The sequence below is a fragment of the Mustela putorius genome, unplaced genomic scaffold (assembly GCF_011764305.1).
Source record: "Mustela putorius furo isolate JIRA1106 unplaced genomic scaffold, ASM1176430v1.1 tig00003845_pilon_pilon_pilon, whole genome shotgun sequence".
NCBI classification, from domain to species: Eukaryota; Metazoa; Chordata; class Mammalia; order Carnivora; family Mustelidae; genus Mustela; species Mustela putorius.
The window spans coordinates 44,508,469-44,534,944 of NW_025421998.1; the positions used below are offsets into that span (position 1 = coordinate 44,508,469).

The 26,476-nt window shown below is 34.9% G+C and overlaps 1 protein-coding gene across 1 annotated transcript; it reads right to left on the reverse strand.

Moving 5' to 3' along the window:
- Positions 1-23,788: 23,788 nt before the first annotated feature.
- On the reverse strand, positions 23,789-26,211 carry LOC101693987 (Golgi SNAP receptor complex member 1). Its single transcript, XM_004743429.2, has one exon. The coding sequence runs from the start codon at positions 26,201-26,203 to the stop codon at positions 25,451-25,453; it is 753 nt and encodes a 250-aa protein (XP_004743486.1). The 5' UTR covers positions 26,204-26,211; the 3' UTR covers positions 23,789-25,450.
- Between the last annotated feature and the right edge of the window lie 265 nt (positions 26,212-26,476).

Here is a 26,476-nt window from a genome sequence, read left to right on the forward strand (position 1 = left end):
TTTAATTTTTTCTAATATTTCACTTTTAAAATAATTTGTATAATTTTAAGGTAAATTCAATTTTAGTATATGTGCTGCTGAAGCGAGCACTTAAGGCAAATTCATACAAATGAATCGTAATTTTTAAAAAGATCACTCTTCAGAAGTTTTTAGATGTCCAGAAATATTGAGCAGATAGTAAAGAGCGTTCTCATTTATCCTATATGCAGTTTCCCCTTTTAACGTTGTATATTAGTATTATATAATTAATGGACCAACACTCCTGAATTATTATTAATGTCCGTTAGTTCTTCCTTAATGAACTTTCTCAGTTCTAATAAAGTTTTTCTGTTTTCATCACATATTTTGTGGGCTGTGCCACTATTAGAATGTGCCCGGTGTTTTTCTCATAGCAGTAGTTTCTGAATTAAGATCACAGAGGTAAAGTACCATTTTTATTACATCACACCAAGAGTACCTCTCATCCATATAATTTGTGAATGCTGATATTGACCCTGACCACCTGGTTGAGGTAGTGTTTCTCAGGTTCTAGGACAGACTTTATTCCTCCCCCTTTACATACTGTACTCTTTTTAAGAAAATCCCTGTGTGGCCCACTCTTAAGGAGTGGGGAGTTCTACTTCTTCACCTTGAGGGTTGAGTATCTATATAAATCATTCATAATTCTTCTGTATGGGATATTTGTCTCTTGTCCCCTATTCATTAATATTTCCAAACATTTATTTGTGTCCACATTTTATGCTTTGGATTATAATCTGATATTACTTTATTTCTCAGACTGTGCTGGTGTTGTTGGCCTTTTGAATCTTTTTCAGTTGGCTCCTATGCTTCTTTCTAAAGTCTAAAGAGTTTATTCAGTATTTTATTATAACCTTAAACATACAAGACTGCTGAACAAATAACAATGGACATCTCTATCCATTGCCGAGAATCAGCTCAACAATTTTTTACTATTTTACCATATCTGCTGATTTCTTGCAATATGTATGTATTATTTTTTTCTTGTTTAACTACTATGTGGTAATTTACAGGAACTTAACCCGAAATACTTCAGGATTCAACTCCTAACAATAAGAAAGACAATCTCCTACATAAATGTATGACATCTCACATTTTTAAATTCTCTGTTATCATCTAATTACCAACCCATACTCAAATTTCATCAACTGAACAACAACAAAAAGGCACTTGATTGTTTCATTTTTTTAACATGGACCCAACCAAGGATCTGGCCTCTTTGGCCTTTACAACTTACCACACCTCACCCTCTTTGGGTGGTCTCCTCCAGATCTGACACATCTTTTTATTGGTAAGCGTTTTTGTTTTTTTCTTTTTTCTTTTTCTCCTGTTAATTTGCTAAGAAAGAATCCCGGCTGCCAATTTTTACAGTCCTGGAAGAAAGCCAACTGTCTTTTAGGGTCTACTATTTGATGTTTGTTTTCAAATGCCTCATCAGTGTGAGTTCCTCTTAATCCTCAGAAAAGCTCACAAGAGCTGCAAGTCAATGATAGCCTCATCTGCATTCTATCTAAACAATAACACTTCTGATTTCTGATAGTGGGATGATAATCTTTATATTATCCAGTGTTCCTTAAAATTATTACCCTTCCCCCACCCCGAGAACACAGATGCAATACAGTTGTGTGTCTGTTACAATGTGTAATCTTGGCAAAATAAGTTTCTCAGTATTACAAACAAGGTTAAAACTAAGACAGGATTTAATTCAAGGACAATCAATAGGCTGTATGAAAAACAGAAAGTTCTCATGAGCTTAAAGAGTGGAACAAAAGAGTTAACATGAGCCTTAATCCTTTTAGTGTTACAATGTAGTCTGCCCTACTCACAGCCATCAGAAGGAGGTTTCACACCACGTTGGTGGAAGCACTGCCAAGGGCAGATTAATTAGAATGCTAAAAAAAGTGTTACGTCCTTGTTCCAAATACTCGTTTTAAATAGTCTTTAATCTACTTAAATACACAAGAGTAAGTTAGATGGGCATAACAGTTTGGGATTAAAGCAACCTGCAGAGGGATAATGAAAACAAAAATTAAGTCCCCTTACCAATACCCAGAATAAGATATATATCCAGCCAAATAATTGGACACATGACTTGACAACTCTAATGAAAACACAAATACAATGGGATATCTGTGACTGTCCAAGAGAATCTATGAATCATGGTTAACACGGTAATATGTCAGAATAAAGACTGCTTTCCAAGATCTCAAAATAGACACCCAAATACTGTTGCAATCGCATCATACTACATTTAAAAATAACATACTTTTCTCCAGATTTCAGGTATTGTTTCAAAGCTCTCCTTATTTTTCATAGGCAGGCTTTAAATTTGCTTTAGATATGCTCTGAGATTTTTCTTTCTTTCTTTCTTTTTTTTTTTTTTTTTTTTTTTTTTTTCCAAATCCATGCCTTCTTAAGCAGGAATGTGTGTCTCTCCCAGAGGTAGGGAAAGTAAATTTACAGGTTATAAAATAAAGCTGGGCTTATAGATGTGCAGGAATATTAGAGAAGCATCCAACAGTCCCCAAACAGTTTCCTATCCCTCCCCATAATATCTGGGGGGTTTCATTTTGTACTTACCACCAGTAATCTCGGGGGCTTACTACACCACATGCTGTTCCTTTGGAAATGGCATAAAAGCCTCCCTGCTCCCATGATTATCTCATCCCTCAAGGCCCTAACAGTGCTCTTGGACCTTAATTATACAGACTCTTTTTTCTTTCCATGTGAAGAACCTTTGTAAAATAGCTATTATGCCTCTATTCTTCTGAAGTATACTTTAAATAAATAGCTGGAGTATAAGAACAGATTATTAGCTCAAATTAACCTGACTTTTTCTTATCGATTTAGCACATTTATTGGTGTATATGCCACAAAGTTGTGTAATTGGTTCTTACATTTTATTCAAGACATGTCCATTACAAGGACCTTCAACTGGACATTTAGATCCTTCTATAGATATATAAATGGGATCATTCAGTATTTACTGTCTCACAAATCTGCTATAATAGTTTGTATTCTTTTCAATTTATTTCCCCTTATATTTGAATCCTTCACTCACACTGTTTTGATTCCAAACATTGTAATTTTCATCCTAAAAGTCATATGGCTTTTTATACTTTGAAATACAAAGTTTCTTTCCCTCTGTGAAGATTTTAGGGTTTATTCTAACAATTGTTTGCTAACACTGATTTTTATCTTAATGACATTTTATGAAAATAATCCTCTCCCTACAGACTTCATTTTAATCATCATCACTGGTAAATGTTTTTACATGTGACTTATTGTTAGAGCCTTTTGCTTCCTCATATGGATTCTCCTATAGGATTCACTTTCATAGCTGGTTAGGGTTTGAGGCTGTGCATTTTCAAAACAGACTAGCTGAAGAAAGAAGCAAATTCAATAAAAAAGACAAATCAGGACATCATCAACTGTCTAAATATTCCCGTGTAAAGATTCTCACCAAGCACTTTAAAAACATTAAATAAAGCAATGTATACTTGGGAAGAAGAAGCTCATCTAGGAGATATGTTTTTATTAACTAGATATGGTATATGTTATATGCACTCTAAATGAATATTCTGTTCATAAACCAAGTAAAATATTATCAATGAAACTGTGGCATTCCTTTCCCTACGATCTGCATTCACTTTATTCTGTTCTTCTGCCCTCTGAAGAGAATTGTCAATTTCCTGCTTTCCCACGGGAAGGATTTCAGTGAGTTTTGTAGACACACATTAAAAAAATAATAATAATAAGCAAGCAATGACATGCAGTTAATAGATAATACTAAGTCTGTTTTTACAGTTTTTTCTATTATGTCATAAATGAAAAACTTTTCATTTAATGGACAGCGTCCAAACCATTCTAATGCATCATAGTTTTCCATGTATTTTTTTCTTATTTAAATTCAGAATTACAAAACTCTTTGGGAGAAATTGCCTTGCAAACCTTGATTAAATTATCTAGCACAGCTGTATAAAGAAGTGTAAATCTAGTAAATATTTGCAATCCATTATATTCTCTGCTACGGTGATTAACAGTCCATAAAGAGATTTTAAGCAAAGCTACGGGTTTAATCTATGCAAGCTTTACATCTAAGATGACACACTAAACCAGCCTGTTATAGTAGGAAGTCAATGGTGCAGCCACAATTTCTAGACTATGATAGTGAATTTTTTAAAACCCTAAGGAATTGCAGGCCCATTTACTCCATCTGTGGTACAAGATGGGGTAAACAGGAGCAAGGGTGTATGAGACTTCAGTTACTGAATATAATGATTCTTCTGGGCACAGAGAGGGAACAAAACACACGTTAGCATGCACTACGGGTTTTAGCGTCTTATACAAAGTGAAGGGGATGAGCTTTTTATCACCAAACCCAAACTGCCTAGAGAACTGGTCTATTCTTATTTCTAAATCACCTAATATCTTTTTATGAGTTTTTATAAAAATTGAAATTGATATTTTTAAAATCCTGATGAATTTATTTTTCATAACAAAGGTCCTCAGTTCCACAATTTTCAAAAGTGCCTTTAAAAAATGAATACATATTTGAGAGTGCAATCTGTCAGGCTTTGTCTTTATAACAAATAATTACACTAGGAAACAACAGGAAAGAGCAAAGGAAACAGTCTTAAAAAACAGTGTCATTATCCCAGGTTAGTCATAGATCCCTTTTTAGACACTGATTTGTTCAAGCAGAGCAGTAATTATGTGACAGTCATTTGATTGAGGATCCATACACAGGGTCCAAACGGTGTCTAAGCTTAACTATTTAGCTGGTCCATCCTAAGCAGAGTGTTTGAAATGTCAACAAACATATCAAGACTTATCATCCTCAAAGTGGAAAGTATTAAAGTATTTTCAGATTTAAGACATACTAGGACTTATATTTGCAATTAATTCTATTTATCCATCTCACTGAGGGTAGCTTGCCTATTAAAAACAACAACAAAAAAAGGACAACAGAATGAATGGGTAAATGAAATCTGAGTTCACAATTCATAGGTCCTTTGTTACCAAATACTACCTTTGTTCTTTCTCATTTTATTGCTCTTTTCCAAGCTAATGTCGTATATGTACTTGTTAGTATCTTCACTTAATTTTTTCTGTATACATGGAATCTTGGGAAATGGTCTCCAAACCTAAAACAATGAATGACTCATATTATCTACCTACCTACCTACCTACCTAGTCATTTCCTTCATATTCCACCAATAATTTGAGATGTATTGAAGTTATATAGGTGGTCAGGGTAACAGGATTTTTTTTTTTTTTTAAGGAAGGCTGAGGAAATCGAGTCAAAATGAAAAGGAGGGTAAGATATTTACATAAACTAAGGCAACATTCCATGCACAAAGTTTATGATATAGTCATACCGGATGCTTACAAGTATTCTGGGCCACCTAACTCCTCAAACATGCAAAGAAATAAATATGATCAGGGATAAAATTCTGTGGTATCTGTATAATTGTAGGGTATGGATATATTTGTACAATGGCAAATATGAGCTAAAAATATGAAAACAGTATTTCAGCTTTAGTATTCTAAAATCCTACCTTCAAGGAATATCTAAAGCAGTTAAGACTGAATTTGCATTTTAGAGATTATTTGTGTCCCTATTTTTTTAATTTGCAATTTAATATAAAAAAACATGTGGATTTTCATAAAAGTACATAATTTAATTCTCAACACTCCAGAAGGGTGAACCTAATGTCAATTTTGGTCAAGAAGCAAAAGTGAATTAAGAGCATGGATTGTGGTCACCTAAAAGAGGAAGAAATAATCATTAAAAATAGCAGGAATTCATTAGGTATATCCTACACTATCCTCACTTCCTCTCTAAAGATTTTAGTCTTACAATTTAAGGAATTTGGGGTATATATAATGTACTAAAACCTGAACAAAACAGTTACACTGTCCCTCCACCTGCTCTTAAGAATGATATGGTAAATTATGAGGTGAGAACAGAGTCGACTAAGAAAATTACTAATAATAGGAGAGCTGACAAGCTCAATAAAGACTCTAAAGATAAAATGCGTATCTATTCCTTTTAATACTTCTATTAAAAATTTAGATGTATATGGCGTGCCTGGGTGGCTCAGTGGGTTAAGCCTCTGCCTTCGGCTCAGGTCATAATCTCAGGGTCCTGGGATAGAGCCCCCACTTCGGGCTCTCTGCTCAGTAGGGAGCCTGCTTCCCCCTCTCTCTCGGCCTGCCTCTCTGCCTACTTGTGATTTCTGACTGTCAAATAAATAAATAAAATCTTTTAAAAAATTCAGATGAATATATGGATAGATGTTCATCACACTGATAAAACTAAACTGGGAGGGATATCAAACACACATTATATTACAGACAAAAATATTACAAAAATACTAAAAGACTTAAATCAGATGAATGTGATAAGATCCAGTTAAAGGGGGAATAAGTTTTTGGCTTTATTAAAAAACAATCACCTCCATTTCTGAGTGAGATTTCATTCAACACTTCTAACTCTCTCTCTTCATAAATTTCAACTAGAGGGATAAATGAAATTATCACTAGGTAATATTCACATAAGACCTGGAAATGAGAGAAGAGTAAGAGGAACATACTTGAAACTTTGAAGAATTCTTTCTCCATATGTGAGGACAGAAAATGAAGGAAGAGCGACTTGATGGATTCTTTAGTGATGAAAGAGGCTACTTGGAGAAAAAAAAAGAAGATATCACTACTGAACCCCACTGATATCCCCTAACCTGGAGGACTAAGGCTCCTGGAGAAACACACCTGCATCTCATCAAATCCTCTTGACACAAACTGTCAAACATAATCCTGAATGGAAGTAACACTGAATTGTACTTACTTTCTACTTACATTCTGTAGAGCACATAGAACAGAGATTTTGCTCTGACAGTAACACAGAAAACAAGGGAGAAATTGTGCTATTTCCTGCCACATTTGTTTAAATTCTCTTTCTACTTTGACCAGACAGCTGGATCATAAGTCAGACAAAGTAAAGCCACCACAGAAAAAGCTCACCTATTGTCTGTCATTTACGTCTGAACTTTGAAGAGGAATCCAAAAAAGCTGTTAATAGGACTCACCTCATTTATCAATTGTAATTAAGGCTTTACCCATAAATATCAACAAAGAAAAATTAACAGACTGTGAAAACATAATACACACTAGAATTATTAAACAAAGGGGGGACATGCCATTACATATGTTTTCTAACACATAATTCTAAATGAACAGAATTACCCTCTCCCAAAAGACCAAGGAATTCTTAAAAACATATCTATGATCTTAATAAGATCTGAGAATATACTGCCTCTGTAAAAACAGAGGGAGCATTCACAAAAAAGAAAAACCTGAGATCAAGAAATGGAGACTTAACACATGGTTGCTGAGTTATAATCTATAGTAAAGAGAATGAAAAACAGATGTATTAAACTATTTACATAAAATGAAATGTATAAAGTTAAAATGAAGTTCAAGAAATTATCTGGTTTCAGAAAGAAACTAGTGAAGACATGAAACCGTAAGAGACAAATTAACTATTTCCAAGAAATTCCTTCTATGTACATGGGAAATTCTAGGGGCAAGAGAGAAGGGGGGGGCAGCAAAAACATGAAGAATAACTTGTCTTGCAAAAGCAAAAAAAAAATAGCTAGCAAGAGAGCAGAAGAGAAGATCCCCACTTTATTTCCTCTCAACAACAACAACAATTTGGCAGCCATCCATGGAAAAGTGTTCTGCAGGAACTTTGGGATCAAACAGGAAACTGAAACCTCAGTGAAGTCCAAGACTGAGTAGGATTGTTTTAAGAAGTCAGGCCCAAATTCAAGTGGCTGACTTGGACACTGCGGTCATGGCTTCAAACCTAGAAACAGCTCTGTCCCCATGCTATAGCCCTGTTAGGCCTTGGTCCTGTCACTAGCTCATCATATACAAGTAATCTAAGAGGGATCATATGTGCACATGCCTCAGAAAGGAGGTCTGAAGACCTCAAGTCCTGGCTATGGACCCCCAAAACATCAATGGAACTTGGTTCCAGCCTCAGCCAAAGTCGGGGACCAACTGTGACTATCTAACAACTCACCAAATGATCCAGGAAGAGATCTCTCAGGGTAACTGGTGGGAGACACAGTCATCTGTGTATTTGGCAATAGGCTCCATACCTGTGAACACAACTGCGGACTCTAAAGCTGACCCTTGCCCAGTGTTAACCCTACTGAACAAGTTATTAGAGTCACTGCCATCCAACCAGGGTCCATACAGGATCTAAGTCTGCCCGAGACCCTTGTATAGGTTTGTCAACTGTGGATCCCACAGCAGACCCAGTAGCACCATGTGACCTGCCTCCAATCTAGCTCAACTGCAAGTCTAGAGGTAATTCCATCAGCCTGGGGGAACCAATAGGAGAATGTCTTTACCAGAAAAAACCAGTCTGTTAAGAGTTGGTTTGCTCCTTCAAATGTACAGTCTCCAAAACAAGGGCAAACAGATCAAAAAATAAATAAATAAATCAGGAAAATATGATACTACCAAAGTGGAAGAGAGATGTTTGACATATTAAAGTGTTGAAAGAAAAATATTGCCATTCAAGAATACTATACCCAACAAAAATGATTTTCCAAAATGAAGGAGAGATAAAGACATTCCAAGACAATCAAAAGCTAAGAAGTTCATCACCATTGGACCTCCTAGAAGAAATGTCAAAGAGAATTCGTCAAGTTAAACTTCAAGGATTCTGGGGTACCTGGGTGGCTCAGTGGGTTAAAGCCTCTGCCTTCGGCTCAGGTCATGATCCTGGGGTCCTGGGATTGAGCCCCACATCGGGCTCTTTGCTCAGCAGAGAGCCTGCTTCCTCCTCTCTCTCTGCCTGCCTCTCTGCCTGCTTGTGATCTCTGTCTGTCAAATAAATAAATAAAATCTTAAAAAAAAAAAAAAGAGTTATTTCCTTTTCAATGACATTGCTCATTATACAGCGAAGTTTGAAGACAACCCAGAGGATAACCAATGAATTAAGTGATGTACATAAAGATAACATTTCTTCAAAACCTGTATCTAGACATTCTGGAAACCTGTGGGTGGTCCCCTAAACCCAGGACGGTATGTGAAAAAGAAAAACCTTCTGTCTTACATAAGTTACAGTATTTGGGGTGCATCTTCAATAGCACTCACTTATTCAAGGGCTAAACATCATTTATGCAAGCATTAATCACAACTTCACCTGTGAGTTTCGCTTTGAGACTAAAATTCAATTTAAGTAGGTCAGGACAAAAGATTTGTTATCATTTATATTAACATACATGCATAAACACTTCATTATTCTAAGTTCGAGAATAATCAAGATGTAGCAAGGGTTGAGAATACTTACAGAGGAAAATTTTAAACAGAATGTCCCATAAAAACATAAGTTTGTCAAGGTTATCCTTTATTCATTCATGTTCATCTACTTTTTTTCCTTTTTTTTTTTCCCTTTTCCATAGAGGAGGAAATGGGGGGAGAGGGAAAGAATCTTAACCAGCATCCACACAGAGCATGGACCCTGTCCAAGCCCTACCATGGCCTGATCGTACAACCCTGAGATCATTACCTGGGCTGAAATCAAGAGTTGGACACCAATTGACCAAGCCATCCTGGGGCCACAATGTTCATTTACTTCCAAGAACTATTTTAAGGAGGTTAGAAGTTTAACAGTGGTGGAAAACACACTGATACATGGATAAACTAGATCACAGACCATTTAAGCGAGTAAAAGGACAACAAGATATACAAGATAAAGTTAAAACTAGGTACTATATTTGCCTCCAGATTCTCTTGCAGATTTTCAAGACTTTTCAAAGAAATATTTAAAATAATAGATTCTCTCATCAATGAAATGCAAAGTCCCAAGGCATTCTCCTAAATATATGGAATCTAATCAATTAAATAGAAAATTTAAAATGTACTACTGCATAACCACTTACACATGGATACATATGGTTTAGGCAATATATGTAAGTTAAAGAGAATCAATAAAATAGCGAATTTTCTCCCTAAAGCACACCAATTTATAAGCCATCAGCCAAAATGTTTGGAGTGCTCACATTAATATTAGCATCAATGCATAATATTGCTCAATCATCATTATACAGATTCTTCAATCACATTAGTACAGTTTGAAGTTATCAGGATTAACCTAGCCTTCATCAGGTCGAACATACATGCATTCAGTGAAAGGGATCAAGACTGACATTATCCCTTCATTTATTAGAAAGAAGAATGACTGCCCAGGAAGCAGAAGTGTTCTTGTCCAGAACACAGTTCGTGTTTCTAGAATTCTGATTCTGAGAGGACAGTCTGTTGAGATTTAACATTCAGTCTGAAGTGAGTCCGAGAAATAGATAAAAATTCCTAATACTGGGGTGCCTGGGTGGCTCAGTTGGTTAAGCAACTGCCTTCGGCTCAGGTTATGATCCTAGAGTCCCAGGATCTAGTCCCACATCAGGCTCCCTGCTCGGCAGGGGGTCTGCTTCTCCCTCTGACCTCTCCCCTCTCATGCTCTCTCCTCTCATTCTATCTCTCAAATAAATAGATAAAATCTTTTTTAAAAAATCCTAATACTAAAAAAAAAAAAAAAATCCTAATACTACTAAATTTTCACTTCAAGTTTGGGACCCTAATTTCAACACAGCAGTTTGCTTTTTCTTCTAAAATGTTTAGTAGTATTTTTTTTCCATCTAGTACCAAGAGGATTCGGGTTTAACATCAAAATCTCATGCTAAAAAATGCCTAAAGATTCAGAATCAATCTCAGGGTCATGAGACTGAGCTCTGCACTGTGGTCAGTGTACAGTCAGCTTGAGATTCTCTCTCTACCTCTCTCTCCCCCTCTGCCCCTCCCACTCATTCTCTCTGTCTCTCTCAAAATAAGTAAATAAATCCTTTAAAAAAAAAAAAAAGGAAAAATACACTAGATTTTTAAAATGTCATGTAAAGTACCCAAACAAAAGCATGCTTCAGTTTTAGTAAGAAATGAAGTTGCACTAGTGACTATTCTCCCAGTACATTTCCAAAATAAAAATTGTTTTCCAAGATTTTTTCAATTAATTACATATTATTTGAATGGCTTGATGATTTTGAAAATATCTGGCAATTATACTTACATGTATGGGTGTGTGAGGTACAATCAATGGCTCCCCTGACTCAACACTCTGAAATACATTCTCTGAAAGTGCAGGGATAACGGAGTATTTACTATTTTAGCCTTTTCACAATGTTTTATTGCCCTCGAGGAAGTTATAAAAACACTACTTGACTTACCAAATTTTATTTCTCCCTTTTCTATAATCTCAGGGTGTCTTTTTAATGGAAAGATTAAAATAATTGTAAGGATTCAGAGAACCTAATGAATGAACAAAGGAATCACATACAAGTAATCTTAATATATTAAAACTAGTATGATTTACTGAGTGAAGACAGATAAATTATAACCTTTTTTCCAAATACCTGGGTGGTTTCCAGAGAAAAGTTTTGTTTATTTTTTTAAAGACTTTATTTATTTGACAGAGATCACAAGTAGGCAGAGAGGCAGGCAGAGAGAGAGGGGGAAGCAGGCTCCCCACTGAGCAGAGAGCCCGCTGAGGGCTCGATCCCAGGTCCTGAGATCATGACCTAAGCCAGAGGCAGAGGCTTAACCCACTAAACAATTCTAAGCACACCTATATGTGAATAAGAACAATATACTATAGGAAATTAAGCTAATAAACACTAAAAATTTTAAAGATGTGATGCTGTAAAAAAAATGAAATCTGGGGCGCCTGGGTAGCTCAGTGGGTTAAGCCGCTGCCTTCGGCTCGGGTCGTGATCTCAGAGTCCTGGGATTGAGTCCCACATCGGGCTCTCTGCTCAGCGGGGTGCCTGCTTCCTCCTCTCTCTCTGCCTGCCTCTCTGCCTACTTGTGATCTCTCTCTATCAAGTAAATAAATAAAATCTTTTAAAAAAATGAAATCTGCTTAAGAATTAAAATTACACTAGATGGTGAGCTAAATGATATACATTTGAGTGAAAAACATCATTTGATTATGAATCTAAAACCACAATCTTTTTATCATGAAGAAATCTTCAAAGTGTATAGAATTTAGAAGAATTAGACTTTCATTGCATGAAAAAGATAAACTAAAGCAATTTTAAATTAACATACCCACAGACAAAACATCATGTTTTTATTTTTAAAAAATGGATCCAATTTTGACACTTTACTTTCATTACTGATGAAAAATGAACAAAAGTTAATTTAGTGGCCTGACGTCCTTTTAAGTCATCTAGAATACAGCAATTATTTTTTATCTTCAATAAAAATGAAATTCCAAAAGATGGTATGAAGTCTATACATTTGAATGAATTCTTTTTTTTTTTTTTAAGAAATGTTACAATATTGTGTTTATTTGTGCTGGGAAATAATAATGGTGAATATCACCTACTACATGTTAGGTTCTGATCTTGAGCACTTTTACAGAGATAACTCACTTTGTGCTTTAAATACCTGAAGTACAACTATTTATTACTATAATTTATAGATGAGCAAACTGAGGCAGGGGAAAGTTAAATCACTGTCCCAAAGATACAAAAAGAAGTACAGCTGAAATTCACATCTGAGCAACAAGATTCTGGATTCTGTAAGCTCAACCCCCTATACAAACTCTCTCCCACTAGGATAATTTGAACCAAATTCAACTTGGACAACCATCAGACAAAATAACCAAAGAACCTCCCACATGAAAATAGTGGTACAATAGTAGCATCACCCTTTATTTTTCTCAAAATCACCTCATGAAAAAGGAAAAAAAATAATATACAGAAATGTAACTACTAGCTTTGATAACTGTAAAAGCACAGACCAGGTAAAAAGGCACAAACCAAACCACGGTGCAAAACCCTATGTTTACAGTGGCAGTAATGGTATGCACAGGCTGAGAATATATGCAAACCATGTCTAAAAGCATTATTATGGCCCTATGGCACTAGGAATGAAGGAAATCTTTTATTGTATGCACAACTACAGTTGCACATCTTCATTGGCTTAAGATACAGATAAATATAAATATACAACCCTAGGTCACCAGAAAAAATCTGTTTGGCTGGAAAATTCCCCTGATCCTCCATAATTTACAAATAAAAAATGAACAGAAAACTGCTTCTTTAAAGACACTTTGTAAAGATACAAAGATACTGCAAGGCGAAAAAGAACAGCGGTAGATGAAGAAAACTCACTACAAAACAGTTCCCGAATACATTAGCTTCCTAGGTCTGTCCTAAGAATTTACCAAAAAGCAGTTGGCTTAATACAATGTCAATTTATTCTCTCACAGATCTGGACTCTAAAAGTCTAAAAGTAAGTTGTCACCAGTGCCATGCTCTCTTTGAAGTTTCCAAAGAAGAATCCTTCCTTGCCTCTAACTTCTGGTGGCTGCCAAGGCAGGTGAGCAAAATTTGTCAATCCAAAGTGTGTCTCTTTGCCATGTGCATTATTTTAGATTGAGTATTTTTTTGAGAAACAGGAGGCTGAGGAAGAACCTTTGACTTTTCCCCCAGCTGCAATGCCTGAAAGGATTTAGATAAAAGAGCTGCTCCAGAAAGGGAGCTAAGACCACAGATAAGTATAGCATAGTATAAACCAGGTATGCTAGAGAAGGGGAAACCTAGCACTATCTTTGTTAAAATTCCTCTCATTGCTTCTGTATGGCTCAAAAAACTTTTGTTTACCAAACATTTACTCTTTTCCATCCTCCTGTAAATTGCTTTCCTTCCCTTTCAAGCCCAAACTCCTAATCCATTCTCCTTAGTTCAGAATAACATTTATACCACATTTGGACAACTGTCTTTGGAATCACTTTGGTTTCCCCATCTGTATGTAATTACATGTGATTTTCTTCTGTTAATCTTTCTCAAAACAATTTAATTCCTACAGCCAGAATAACCTTGAAGGACAGAGGAAAATTCTTCCTCCCAATACCAACAATCTTTTACGTTCTTTGGCTTGTATTCCCATGACTCCCATATCTGCCTCCACATGTCAGGTGTATTTTCCCAGTGTGTCTTACGTGGCTTCTTGTAAGGACATGAGTTGTTGGGTTTAGGACTTGCCCTAATTCCTTATGACCACATCTTAGCTAATTACATATGCAAAGACCGATGTTCCCCAAAAAACCCTTACATTCAGAATACAAGGAATACATAGAAATTTTGTTCAAAAACTTCTCTATGAATTTGTAAAACTGAATAAAGATATTACTTCCATCAATTGAGCAGAAGTACAGGAAAAGATAGTGAGAAGACAGAGGTAAAATGTAGTGTTAGGGAAGATATGACACTAAAATTAAAATATCACAGAAATTAAGGCAAAATTGAAATAAGTTTGACAGAAACAAAAACATGCAAACAGGAAACTGCTAAGTTGGAAAATAATAGAACATTATTAGTATTTACAGATCTACAAATAAGTAAAGTCTTAAAATGCAAGTACATTTAAATCTAAACTTTGATAGAAAAATTCAATGCTGGGGAAAAACAGCCAAAATGGGCAACATGCAAATATGCCCCACTTAAAATTATCAGTAAATAAAAGAAATCCATTTGTACAGCTACATAAAAGATCAAACAACAAATTATGGAAATTTTTGATAAAGACATACTCATTTCAAACTTGAACATCTAGAAACAGTGGAATAATTTCCTCAAAAACCTAAATGAAACAAAGCATGACCCAAGAATTTGCCCCCAAGCAACACACAAGAGTTTTAAACATGTAAAAGCTTTGAGAATAATGTTCCCATAAACTTTGCGTGGAACAATGTGAGTCAACGAAAAGATAACTGGGAAAAGTAAAGCAATAGGATTATTGGTAAACATCAAATCTATTTAACAGTACTACGTTCCCATAATACATCTGAAGCAAATGGGTATTCTGATGAGAAGAAATGCGACAGAATTTATGAAAGTAGAAAGTTAAAAGGGAAGAGTGTAAAAAGATGAAGATAATGTATTAGCTGTATCACTTGTACTTAGTCAAAATTTATCAATAAATACATAAAAAGGTTACAAATCAAGAACAGTAATACAAGCTTATTAAAGAATTTACAGGCAGATTCTAAGAAACAATATGATGGACAATATGTGGATATATATGAAAGGAGATGGGATGGGGGAGAAGAGGTGTTTTACCATTAGTCTTAGTAGAGCATGGGAACATACCATAAATAAAATAAAGCTTAAAAATAGGAGGCCACCTTTTTTTTTTTTAAAGGTTTTATTTATCCATTTGACAGAAAGAGAGAGAGAGAAGAGAGCACAAACAGGGGGAGTGGCAGGCAGAGTGAGAGGGAGAAGCAGGCTCCCCATGGAGCCAGGAGCCTCAATCCCAGGACCCTGGGAACATGACATGAGCTGAAGGCAGACATTTAACCAACTGAGCCACCCACGCACCCCATGAGGCCAACATTTATAAAGCAAAAACATAAGTGACATAAGACAAAATATATTAAAACTAATCTATAATATAAAACTGATTCATACTTGTCATTCTTTTTCAAATTTATTGAAAAAAATTATTGAAAAAAAACTACAAATATAGAAGTCTTAAAAAAACAATAAAGAAAACAGGATACATATTTGATAGTGTCAAAGCAGTTGTCACAGAAATAATTAGTATGATTCTCCAAAGAAAGATGATACACTGTGCAGGAATGTAGCATCTTTTCAAAGTAAGCATTTGAAAACAAATACATCATAGATTTTACATCTTATAACTTAGATATCAGTGATCACCAATCTTATTTTTTTGTCTGAATCTCATGTGATACTATCTATGATGTTGCATTTCTAAAATAGATACCTTTGATATGGTGGTTATAGGACAACAGTATTAACAAATATGGAAACCACAGCATTCCTATTAGGACTTCAAGTAATAACTAGATGTTTCCTCATTTTTATTTGTTTTCCAACAATTTTCCAAGGCTTTTTCACTTCTGCAAAATACTGACAGTGTATTACCAATGACTAACAATTTACCTATTACCCAAGAGATAATGAGTGGACATGGATTACATATCTATTGAAATCTTTCCATTTATTACTTGACTTGCTAGGCAAACATTATTTTCCCCAATTTGAAAACAACTATGATCTAATACACATCTATAATAATTATCTGTTTAGATCCCTATACTTCCCACATTATGAGAGCATCCTGAAAAAAGGGACTATATCAGTTGTTTCCCCATTACGTTGCACAGTACATTATACATAACAAATCCTTATCAATATTTCCTGAGCTTAATTATTTTTACCAATAGGCAAAGATATTTGCTTGAAGAAGGAACACTTGACTGTTCACTCAAAACAGAGTTTAAAAATAATCTGATGTAGAGAAATAAAAAGCAGAAGTAGAGTACTTAATTTTTGCGCAGGCTAACTGCCCAATTCTAATTAGGCCATCGGCACATGGGCTTCCACTTATTTTCATGCCTCCTTCAAAGCCCTGGAGATAACAGAACAGAGATCATGGCAGCCAAACAAACCATATGGGAACCAACAGACCACAACTTAATTAGCACTGAAAATTTATGCCAGTAGTGTCAGCTTCTATTTTTATATTACTTCATCTTTAGAATCTCAAAGTTTTAATAAAATTTACCATTTTGTCTTTGCATTTATCTTTCTTAAAACATAAACTCTAGATGAAATTACAATTTATCAAAGAAATTTATTTAAAATAAGAGCTTACTATAATAGATAACATTTTTAATTTAAAAAATTAAATTCTGCCTTCCAAACATCACTTTATAATTAATATGTTTTAAATACTGACAACTGAAAATAAATTTTATATTTAAACAAGCCACATTGGTTTTTTTTTTAAGCAAGGTATTTGCAGTATACTCCAGTAACAACTGTTCAAAACTAAGATGCTAAATAAAGCCTTGACTTTGTAATCTTTGCATCATAGTATATCTTTATGAAATTTTAGAGATTTAATATCTCTGCCTAATAATTTGATAATATACTTGATAAAGAAGTGATTAATTCAGAAGCAAAGCTGGGAGCATAACTGGTCAACTGATTCTCAGTTCAGCACTCTTTCTAGACTAAAGGGTAAGTGATCTAAAAAAGCTAGATTCTATTTACTTAGCTATCATTTATTGTTAAATTTCTTTCATTTAAAAACACAATGTAAAGTGTTGAGATGCAACTCCTAAAACTCATTTAAACATTATCTTATTTTGTATGTTCTAAGTAACAACCTAACTTAAAAAAAAGAGATAATCATGAATACTTTAATTTTTCTTACATATTCTAATCTAATCTAATCTAATTTATCAAGGTTTTTTTTTTTAATGGCAATCTGTGGAGATCAGGTAAATCTAATTGTACTTAACAGTTTGTAATTTGTATTCTTCTAATTAAATTAACAAGAATAAAACAGAAAGCTTGTGTCTGCTGTTGTTTTATCCCCTCTGAAATTCTTTGTTGTACCATCTGGCTAAGAAAGCTTGCAAACATTGCTGTCTGGACAGAGATATGACCAAGTACCCAGAGGTGAAATCCCAAAACATTAATAGTCTTCAATAATTCAGTGCATGAACCACCAGTCTGCCACTGTTAGATCTACTAGTTTTAATGAATCAACTATTGTATTAGTCATATTGACTGTTTTAAACCTAGCTTAAATGTTTTACATAACTTCTACATAAATGTCATGTTTAAAAGGTGCAATAAAGAGATCTGTAGGAAAAAAATACCATGAAACTAGCTAATATGATAAAAAGAAACTAGGTGTTGGTAGCATTGAAATAATGATTTTAGATCTTTATAAAAATTTTATTACTAAAGAAACTAAACAAATTGATAAAGCTTGGGTTTATCATTTTCCTTTCTTTTTTTCGACTCTGGTATCTGAAATGAAATAGTATGAGTAATACAAGTGAAACTATTAGAAAATTCACAGAAAAAAACTGGATTCTAAATTTAGGGTCCTGGGTACTAATTTTGAACTTCTCTGTTTTGAATTTAAAAAGAAGAAGAAGAAGAAGTTTACCTAAAAGCATGCTGTGATTTTTGTTGATCTGGTACTACTGGAGTTCACTACACTTTATCCTGTCAGTTAATTTCACATCTGACACCAGTCCTTCAAGGCACAAATCCCTAGGGTGAACAACACCTGCAGAGGCTTCCTTTGCTCAAGGAAGAAATCTTTGGGAATGAGCCCCCAATGGCAATTTGGACAGCTGCTTCCCTTCGACAATATTTTTTCATGGAAAATAAAAAAAGTCAAAGGAAGCCAGAGAGACAAATACAGTTCCCAAAAGATCCTTATGTACTTAAACAGAAGTTTTAATGACCAAATAGGAAACATAAAGTACACAATTGCTTCTACAAACAGGCCCTAGTGGGTAATGTACCTTTAGACATAAACTGATAGTACGATAGAAGAATAAGGAATTCGAATTGTATTTTCCACTTTTATCTCATTTCTTTGACTTAACTGTTGTGGCATCACTGGCTTTTTGATTATACAGAGCACATCATGGGAGGAAGGTTTAATAAGTGATTTGAAATAGTGAAATTAATAGGTTTCCCCCACATACATAAAACTCAGGTAATGAAAGAGGTAGCACCAGAATGGCAGGTTTATTATGGTTTCTAAAGTTTATAATAAGCTATTTGAAATCTGGAAAAATAAGAAAATAACAGTCATATTCAGTCAAGCGATATGAAAGTTCAAAAGAATATATGTGCTCCTCAGCAGGGAATTACCTTGAAACTTACAATCTTTTCATTAAGAAATGTACTTGTTTTATGGCCTCCTGACACCAGATAAAATTGGGGTGGATTGCTCATCACAAGTTTTAAGTTAAATTAGCAAACTGGCTTTGATGGATCTTCTGAAAAAGACTGTATAGATTTACCCTTCTGTCAATCTACATAATATATTTGTGACTCGGGAAGAAATCCACTCTCTGGGATAGAGACTATTTCAATCTGTTTCTTCCTCTGCACTTTTTCTGTGAAAAATGTGTTCTTCTCAAGTTTTCTTTTATCACCTGTATGCTGATAACACTCAGCTCCCCCACTCCTGTCTCTTGAGCACTCATCCCAGGAGTAGTTATAGTAAATAAAATTAATAATTGTCCCTAATTCAATTATTCAATAAATATAACAAAAAGAATAAACTAGGGGCACCTGGGTGGCTCAGTCGGTTAAGTGGCTGCCTTCGGCTCGGGTCATGATCTCGGGGTCCTGGGATCTAGCCCCACATTGGGCTCTGCTCAGCGGGAAGCCTGCTTCTCCCTCTTCCTCTGCCTGCTGCTCTGCCTACTTGTACTCTCGATCTCTATGTCAAATAAATAAAAAACTTAAAAAAAAAAGAATAAACTATATATATGAATAGAACAGAAGGGGGAGAATATGACAGTGAATAAAAGGAAGAACTGATAGTGACAGTGAATAAAATCATTGTTTTTAATTGAATTTTTCAGTAAGAATAAATTGAGAAAATTTTCCCACATTACCTAAAAACCTAAAAATTAACCCAAAAAAGTCAAAATGTTTGAGATATGGATGACAGTATCTTTCCGTTTAGAGGATCTTTCGAATATTCCAAGGATTTAGGGTACCAGATATTACAAAGTAGACTAGTTGAGCTTTAGTCTTAGGTATCACCTAGTATTTCAATCCTTCTGAGGCATATACTTTCCTCTTCTCTAAGATCTTATAAACTTACCCCTCCTTGATAATATATCTTGGAAGATATCTATACCACTGGTTGGCCTGCTACTTTCTCTAGCTCTACCAGTAAACCTTTTCTTTATTTTTAAGTTGTTTTCTGAGTGTGGCAGTCTTTGCCCAGATAAAGAAAGATGATAACTGAAAAAATGAGAAAAAAAAATCAAGAATTCTAATTGCCTCATGAAGTAGTCTGAATAGCTACAAAGGAATAAATGACAAATTATGTTTTATTTGTGCTCTAAGTTTGTGAAACAAGGTACAGATTTTTAAAGGAAGAAATTAGAAAACCTATCCTTGATTTTCTTCAGGTATTTTGTTCCATAAAAAAGAAACGAAGATATATCACATTCTGAGTCTGGGAAGACTTTACTTAATTACTTCCATTTATTCATAATAAATCAGAATTTGCCATTAAGGTTTCTGTTCAATCTTTGCTATCAAAGTTATCAGTCTTCTGCTCTCTATCTTCATAAGTAATCCACTGAGAAGTTAAGCAAAACTTCATGGAGTCTGCTAGATTCTGCTTCAATTTGGATAATTCAGGCAACATTATTTTTAATTAGTTTTTACTGTAAGATGCCAGTAATTTCTATATGGTTAAGAGCAAGTTAAAGTTTATCCCTTATGTTGTAATAAATTCCTATCATAAGTTCTTGCTTTAATAACTACAACATATATTTATATGTATATACATACACACAAGCTTAAGAAGTTTGTACTAAAAAAGTTAAGCTGGTTAGGAAGAAGGACCAAAGCTAGATTTGCAAACAAAACTCATGACGTATTTCAACATTTTTCTTAAAAGAGCTAAAAATACTGAAGAACACCTCTAAGTCTTTCATCATTGTTCACATACTAGAAACAGACTTTAAACAAAGAGGACAGATGTAGTGAACATTGTGGTGTACCATCCAAAACTCCTGTTCAGGATCCATGAACTCATTCCTCCACCTGCTGGCTTGCTGATAGCTCAGAGGTGAATCTCTCTCCTGAAGTAGCTTTCTGCTGAAGTGCCTAACAAAGGGTAGGTCCCTTCCTAAGAACAGCATATATCCTATGACCTTACCTCAATTTACTATACCACTGAAGGATCATCCCAGATCCAGTTTTTCAAATCAGCTACAAATGTACTTTCAGTCCAACCTCTACCTGTGCCCAATCCCTCTTTCTTCAGTTCATAAGAGATGTTATTGCTGAGAGCACTCCCCAATAAATTTCCCATATGGTAGTCTTTTCTCAGAGTCTGTTTCTCCTTGAAATATGACTGAAGAAACTCGAATACTGATACTAAATAGTTTACACTTCAAAAAATGGTTCCTATGTTACCATGTAGCAGAAGGGGAAAATCCATTCCTTTCCAAAGAAAGCAAGGCTCTTCTCTAACCTGAGCAAAACCAGAGATGATTTTAGGTCATCTCTTTTTCTACTTTAATATTATTTCTTAATTTCAAAGCTGAAAGTTAATGAAATACCATTACCAAATATGGGCATGGTATAGTCACCTAAAGAGCAAACAAAAGAAAATTCATTCTTTCTGCCAATACTTATCAAACCACATTAACCATCATCGGTGTTTGGAAGGTAGACTACAAAATAAAGCAGTGTGGCTCTCCTCTTACTTCAGTGCTTAATCTGCATTGGGGGAGAACTGCCATGAACCACTTTCTCATCTAGAATACAAGTATACAAGGAAAAGAGACAGACATGTACATCTTATGTACATGTAACCAAGTACATCTTAAACCCTCAATGCAGAAAACAGTGACTGGGATACAAAAGATATGCCATAAAGTTTGTTGAATATACATATCAAAAAATTTTCAGAAAAATACATTTGGGAATACATCATCATAAAGCTCTAAGAATAGTGTAGAATTTATGTTCAATACTAGAAAGAATTATAGCACAGAAATTTAAACTTCAAAATGCAGAACTGGGGCATGTGGGTGGTTCAGTCAGTTGAGTGTTCAACTCTTGATTTTGGCTCAGGTCATGATTTTGTTGTCATGCAATCGATCCCCGTGTCGGGCTCTATGCTCAGCACAGAATCTGCTTCAGATTCTCTCTCTCCCTCTGCCCCTCCCCTCATTCACACTCTAAATAAATAAATAAATAAAATCTTTTTTAAAAATATAGATTAATCTTGAGAGCATTCACAGAATTAAAAGCATTTATGGAATTTAAAAGTAATTAATACATTAATAATTGAGTAACAAATGGAATCTATGTTAGTTGAAAATTCAAGTAGGATAAGAGAAAATCTAAAAAAAGAGTTGATAAATATGTCTTATTTAATGAACGAAATGAGAAAATGTAGCTAAAAGATCAAATTCTATTCAAGAGAAAAAAATTAGAATGAACTAAATCACACTAAATATGATTTTTAAAAGGGGTAAGAACATACAGACCAACTTGCCCAGTTTTTCTTCAGTTGAGATTGAAATGAATCAAAATATTTGACAGATTTTTTTTTAATATTTTAGTGAGAAACCTAGAAAATTGAAAATTTAATAACACTATCACCTAAAAGCACTTCATGATAGAAAGGACATTGCTCCCAATAAAATGGGTTCATAAATAAAAAGTAGTTTCCACACAGCACTTATTTTATAGCTGAATTTTATATGGAAGTGACAGTAAGAAAAGCCCTATGCAGTACAACCTCTGTCCTTACTTATTTGAATAGCAAATTACAGCAGTGTTTTAAAGTGAGAAAATCATCAAATGCTTAATCCCAAACTGTCCTGCATAGCAATAAAATGTGGTAATGTATTTCCCTAGGGGTGTTTAAATATACTTACTTTTTCAGTCATCTTAACAACATAAAGATAAAACAATGTATAAGATATGAAACTAGTAATCAGTAATTATCAGATATGCCAAAGCAATTGAAAGCTATTCATAAACCTGCCACATAGTTCACCTGTCATAAAAATTATTCAGACAGATAACATGTTTTTTAACTAGGCAAATATGAACCATAAATATGCTGTAGCCACTGAAGAGCTCTCCCGTAGTTTTATTTTTAATTTTTAAATGATGTAGCAACGATTTTATACCTAGGATCTAGTAATCTACTAAAACTTTGATGATAAAAGCTTTTGCTTTAGGACAGACCATTTTCTTTTAACAATTCATTTAAAATCTGCAGTCAAGTCTTAAACTAATTGAGGTATCTTTGCATGGAAACAACAGAGCAAATCCAGAAATGTCATTAGACCTGAAACAATGTGGCTATTAAGAAGGTAAGGGGAAAAGCAAGTCCCTAACAACGATTTCCATATAACATCAAAAATTTAACACAATATAATTGGTGCTAACTAAGAATCCTGTTTCAGGGATGTCATATTCAGCTTATAACCCTCTTCAAAATGTGGGACACCATTTAAGTTAATCAAAGCTCTTTGGCCCAGGGCTTTCCAAACTCTCTGTGATAAAATATTGATCTTTTTATTTTCCTATCTATTTCAGACCAACTATATAAATACATATATTCAGCTTGGTTTTAAATCATTTGGAAATGCCATGATTAAAACATGCTCACATGAAACCAAAATTAATGACTACATTGTTACATACTCTAAGAATATAATGAATGCTAAACCTAGAAGGGCTAATAACACTACAGTTATTTTTTGAACCATGTTTATAACAGGAAGATAAGTAAAGCAATAGTCCCACATTTGGGGTAAATAATATAAAGTAGGTTTAACACATAAGCAACTCCTTCCCAAGCCACTGATCGACATCACTATCTGATTATGCCCCTTTTAAACTATGAAATAGAGATGTGGTTTCTCTCATCCTTGCCCATACAGCACTCCAGACAGCCACTTCTTTTTTTTTTTTTTAATAATTAAATAAATAACTTTATTTATGATACTTCAGATTTTATAAATGCCAACCATATAGCAATGAAAGTCCCAATAAATTCTAGCTGAGGCACAATCACCAATCAAGGCCCTTTGAAAAATCAAAGATAATAATAAAGTGTCAGGGGAGAGAAGTTTTGTTCTCCCAACAGAGAATTTAATAAATGAACTTCTCTGATCCTTTAAGGTTCATGTTGGGAAAACTCAGACTTTCTTTTAAGGGCATCCCCAATCAAGTAACTGATCGATCAACCCATATTTAGAAAAATAAACCCCGTAAGTTTAAAAAAAAAAAAGTATCAAATGCCTTTCATACCCAGGACATAATAAAACTTTGACACCAGAAGGAAAAACCTTTGTTTCTGTACCAGACCAGGGGTTAGCATAACATCAGCCTGTGATTCAGTTCACCTGAATGTCCTCACCCACGCACTGTGATGCAGTTAAGAACTACACACTAATATCCTTTTATTCCCTGTGGCACAGTCTGAAGCCAATACTATCAATACCAGAGTCAACTGCAAATGGTGAGGAGCAACTTTCTTGGTGAGGAGTGCAGATGCTGAAGCTTCAAGCTGTCTGTGGTAGTTCAGTTAGACAAGTCATACATTTGCAGAAATGGAGAAATGGTTAAACCTGAAAAGAATTCTGGTGGTAGTTTAAAAATTTTGTCACTGTCCAGGGATGGTAGTAGAAGACAGGTGCAGACGGAGACAGATTCTGTTACATACACCTTTAACAGTAAAACCGTTCTCTGGATGAACAGATTTGGAATGAACAGGTTTTCATAAAACCCAGAATTCCTAGTACATCAGGCAGCAGTTCTCAAACTTCTGCTCCTAGACCATGGAGCATTTACAAATGGAATCATTTGGATGGTGACCCCTCAGTCAATGTCTTTTTACATGAGGCTTGTTGAATAATCAGTTGAAAACTGAGCAGTCCGCTCACTCTGAGGAACTGGTGAGGGCAATGACAGACACTGGCTATTAGTTACTTTTATCACGGTAGAACTGGAATTTCATTGACTTGTAGTAGCAAATATTAATCCAATGAAAGAAATAAAAAAAAATCAAAAAATGACTGACAAAAAAGCCTGTTATTCTTGATGCTTTTCCAGTAATATAGTCAACCCCAGTGTGCATACAATTTACAAAAAGAAAGGGAAAAAAAAAAAAGGTTTTTTGCACTGTTTGTCTTCTGTTTCAGACAACCACAACTGTGTGGAAGTTGACCTGTTGGCATCTCAAAGAATCTGTGAAAAATGTAATTTTCCTTGAATACCAAAACAGGGACACAGAGTAGAAATTTATAGTACAGCTTATCAGGAAATGACTTGTGGTTTCTCATCATGAGTGTAAAATAAAAGCACAAGAACTATTTTTATTCACAAGCCAGTCTGGGGGCTAAAAGGAAAGCAGTCTTTGGATACAGAGAAACCTGGTTTTCTGGAGTCCAGCTGTAAGATCTGGCTTGTCATCCGCCTTCCATACTATTACTGAAGCACAGAAACTCTGTTTCTGATTGGTTTACTTACCTCCTGGGAAGACAAAAGCAACTGACACTTTTTTTTTTTTTAACTCATAACAGAAGGAAATGTGTGTTAGAAAAGACAGCACAGAGAAACTGTGGCTTCAGCTCACCCTGACCACAACACAGAGTCCACCGCTGTCAGTCCTGAATTACTCCTGCTGGTCAGGCTAATCATCAGGACAATCAACTTCTCCTTCCTACGTTTCTTTATTCCAGATCAGGGTGTGAAAGTGGAGGCCGCCAAGAGTCCCCCAAGGTGTTCCATCAATGGAAAGCATACAGCAGCAACAGGATGGTACAGATGCCAATGACCCCACCCAGGATGAGGGAGTCTCGCCGCTTCCTAAGATTGATCCGCTGGATCAGGCTGTTCACAGCAGGAAAACGATTGGCCAAAGTATTCATTTTGCTCTGAATCGACTTCAACATTCCTCTTTGGGAAGTCATATTTTCTTTTGTTGCCATAGCAATGCTTATTGTCTCTTCTATCAGACGATCTGAGTTTCGAAGGTGATCATGTTCTTTCAAAAATAGTTCAGTTCTTCTGTTGTTTACTCCAGACCCACTTTTATATGACTCAATATCCTTTCGTACTGATCCCATGAGATTCTCCCTTTCCCGTATTGCCATAAAGTTTGCTTTGGTTTTATGAAATTCATGTGTATAATCCTGCAAAATATCTCTATGTCTCTGTAATGTATGCATCAGTGCAGCATTCAAAGATGGGACACCTGCACTGTTGGTATATTCTGCCATTTTATCATTTACTCCTGTAAGCCTTGCCAAAAGCTGTTCAATCTCAATTGCCATTGTTTCAAACATTCTGTCTTGGCTTGATCCATTTAAAAGGGGTGTTGTGTCAGAGCTATACCTGTCGCGTCTTCCATCTCGGGCACTGCTGTGACTGTAACTTGTACATAGTTTACTGAAGGAAACTAGTTTCAGGTCAAGTTCATTTTCCAGCTGTCGAGCCTGTTTCCTGAGATCTTCCCAATAATTGCTGGTTCCTGCAGCCATCTTTGTTGTCCAACCCAGACAGCCACTTCTAACTGACCAAGTCTACCTAAGACAGGTCTACCATGGAGAGAAATGAAAAATGACAAGAATAGAAAGATCTGCTATTTTCTTTGTCTTTACACTTAAACATATGTACATGACAGCGTACAACAAACTTAAGTGAAAAGATATAATGGAATAACTAAATTAGTATGGATGAACATCTATCTCTGAGCCAAATAACTCACAGTTCATGATACTGTGAAAATGCAAAAATATGATTATGGGAACATA

What these genes read in the sequence shown, in the direction of transcription:
- LOC101693987 (XM_004743429.2), bottom strand. Translation starts at nt 26,203, where the DNA reads ATGGCTGCAGGAACCAGCAATTATTGGGAAGATCTCAGGAAACAGGCT.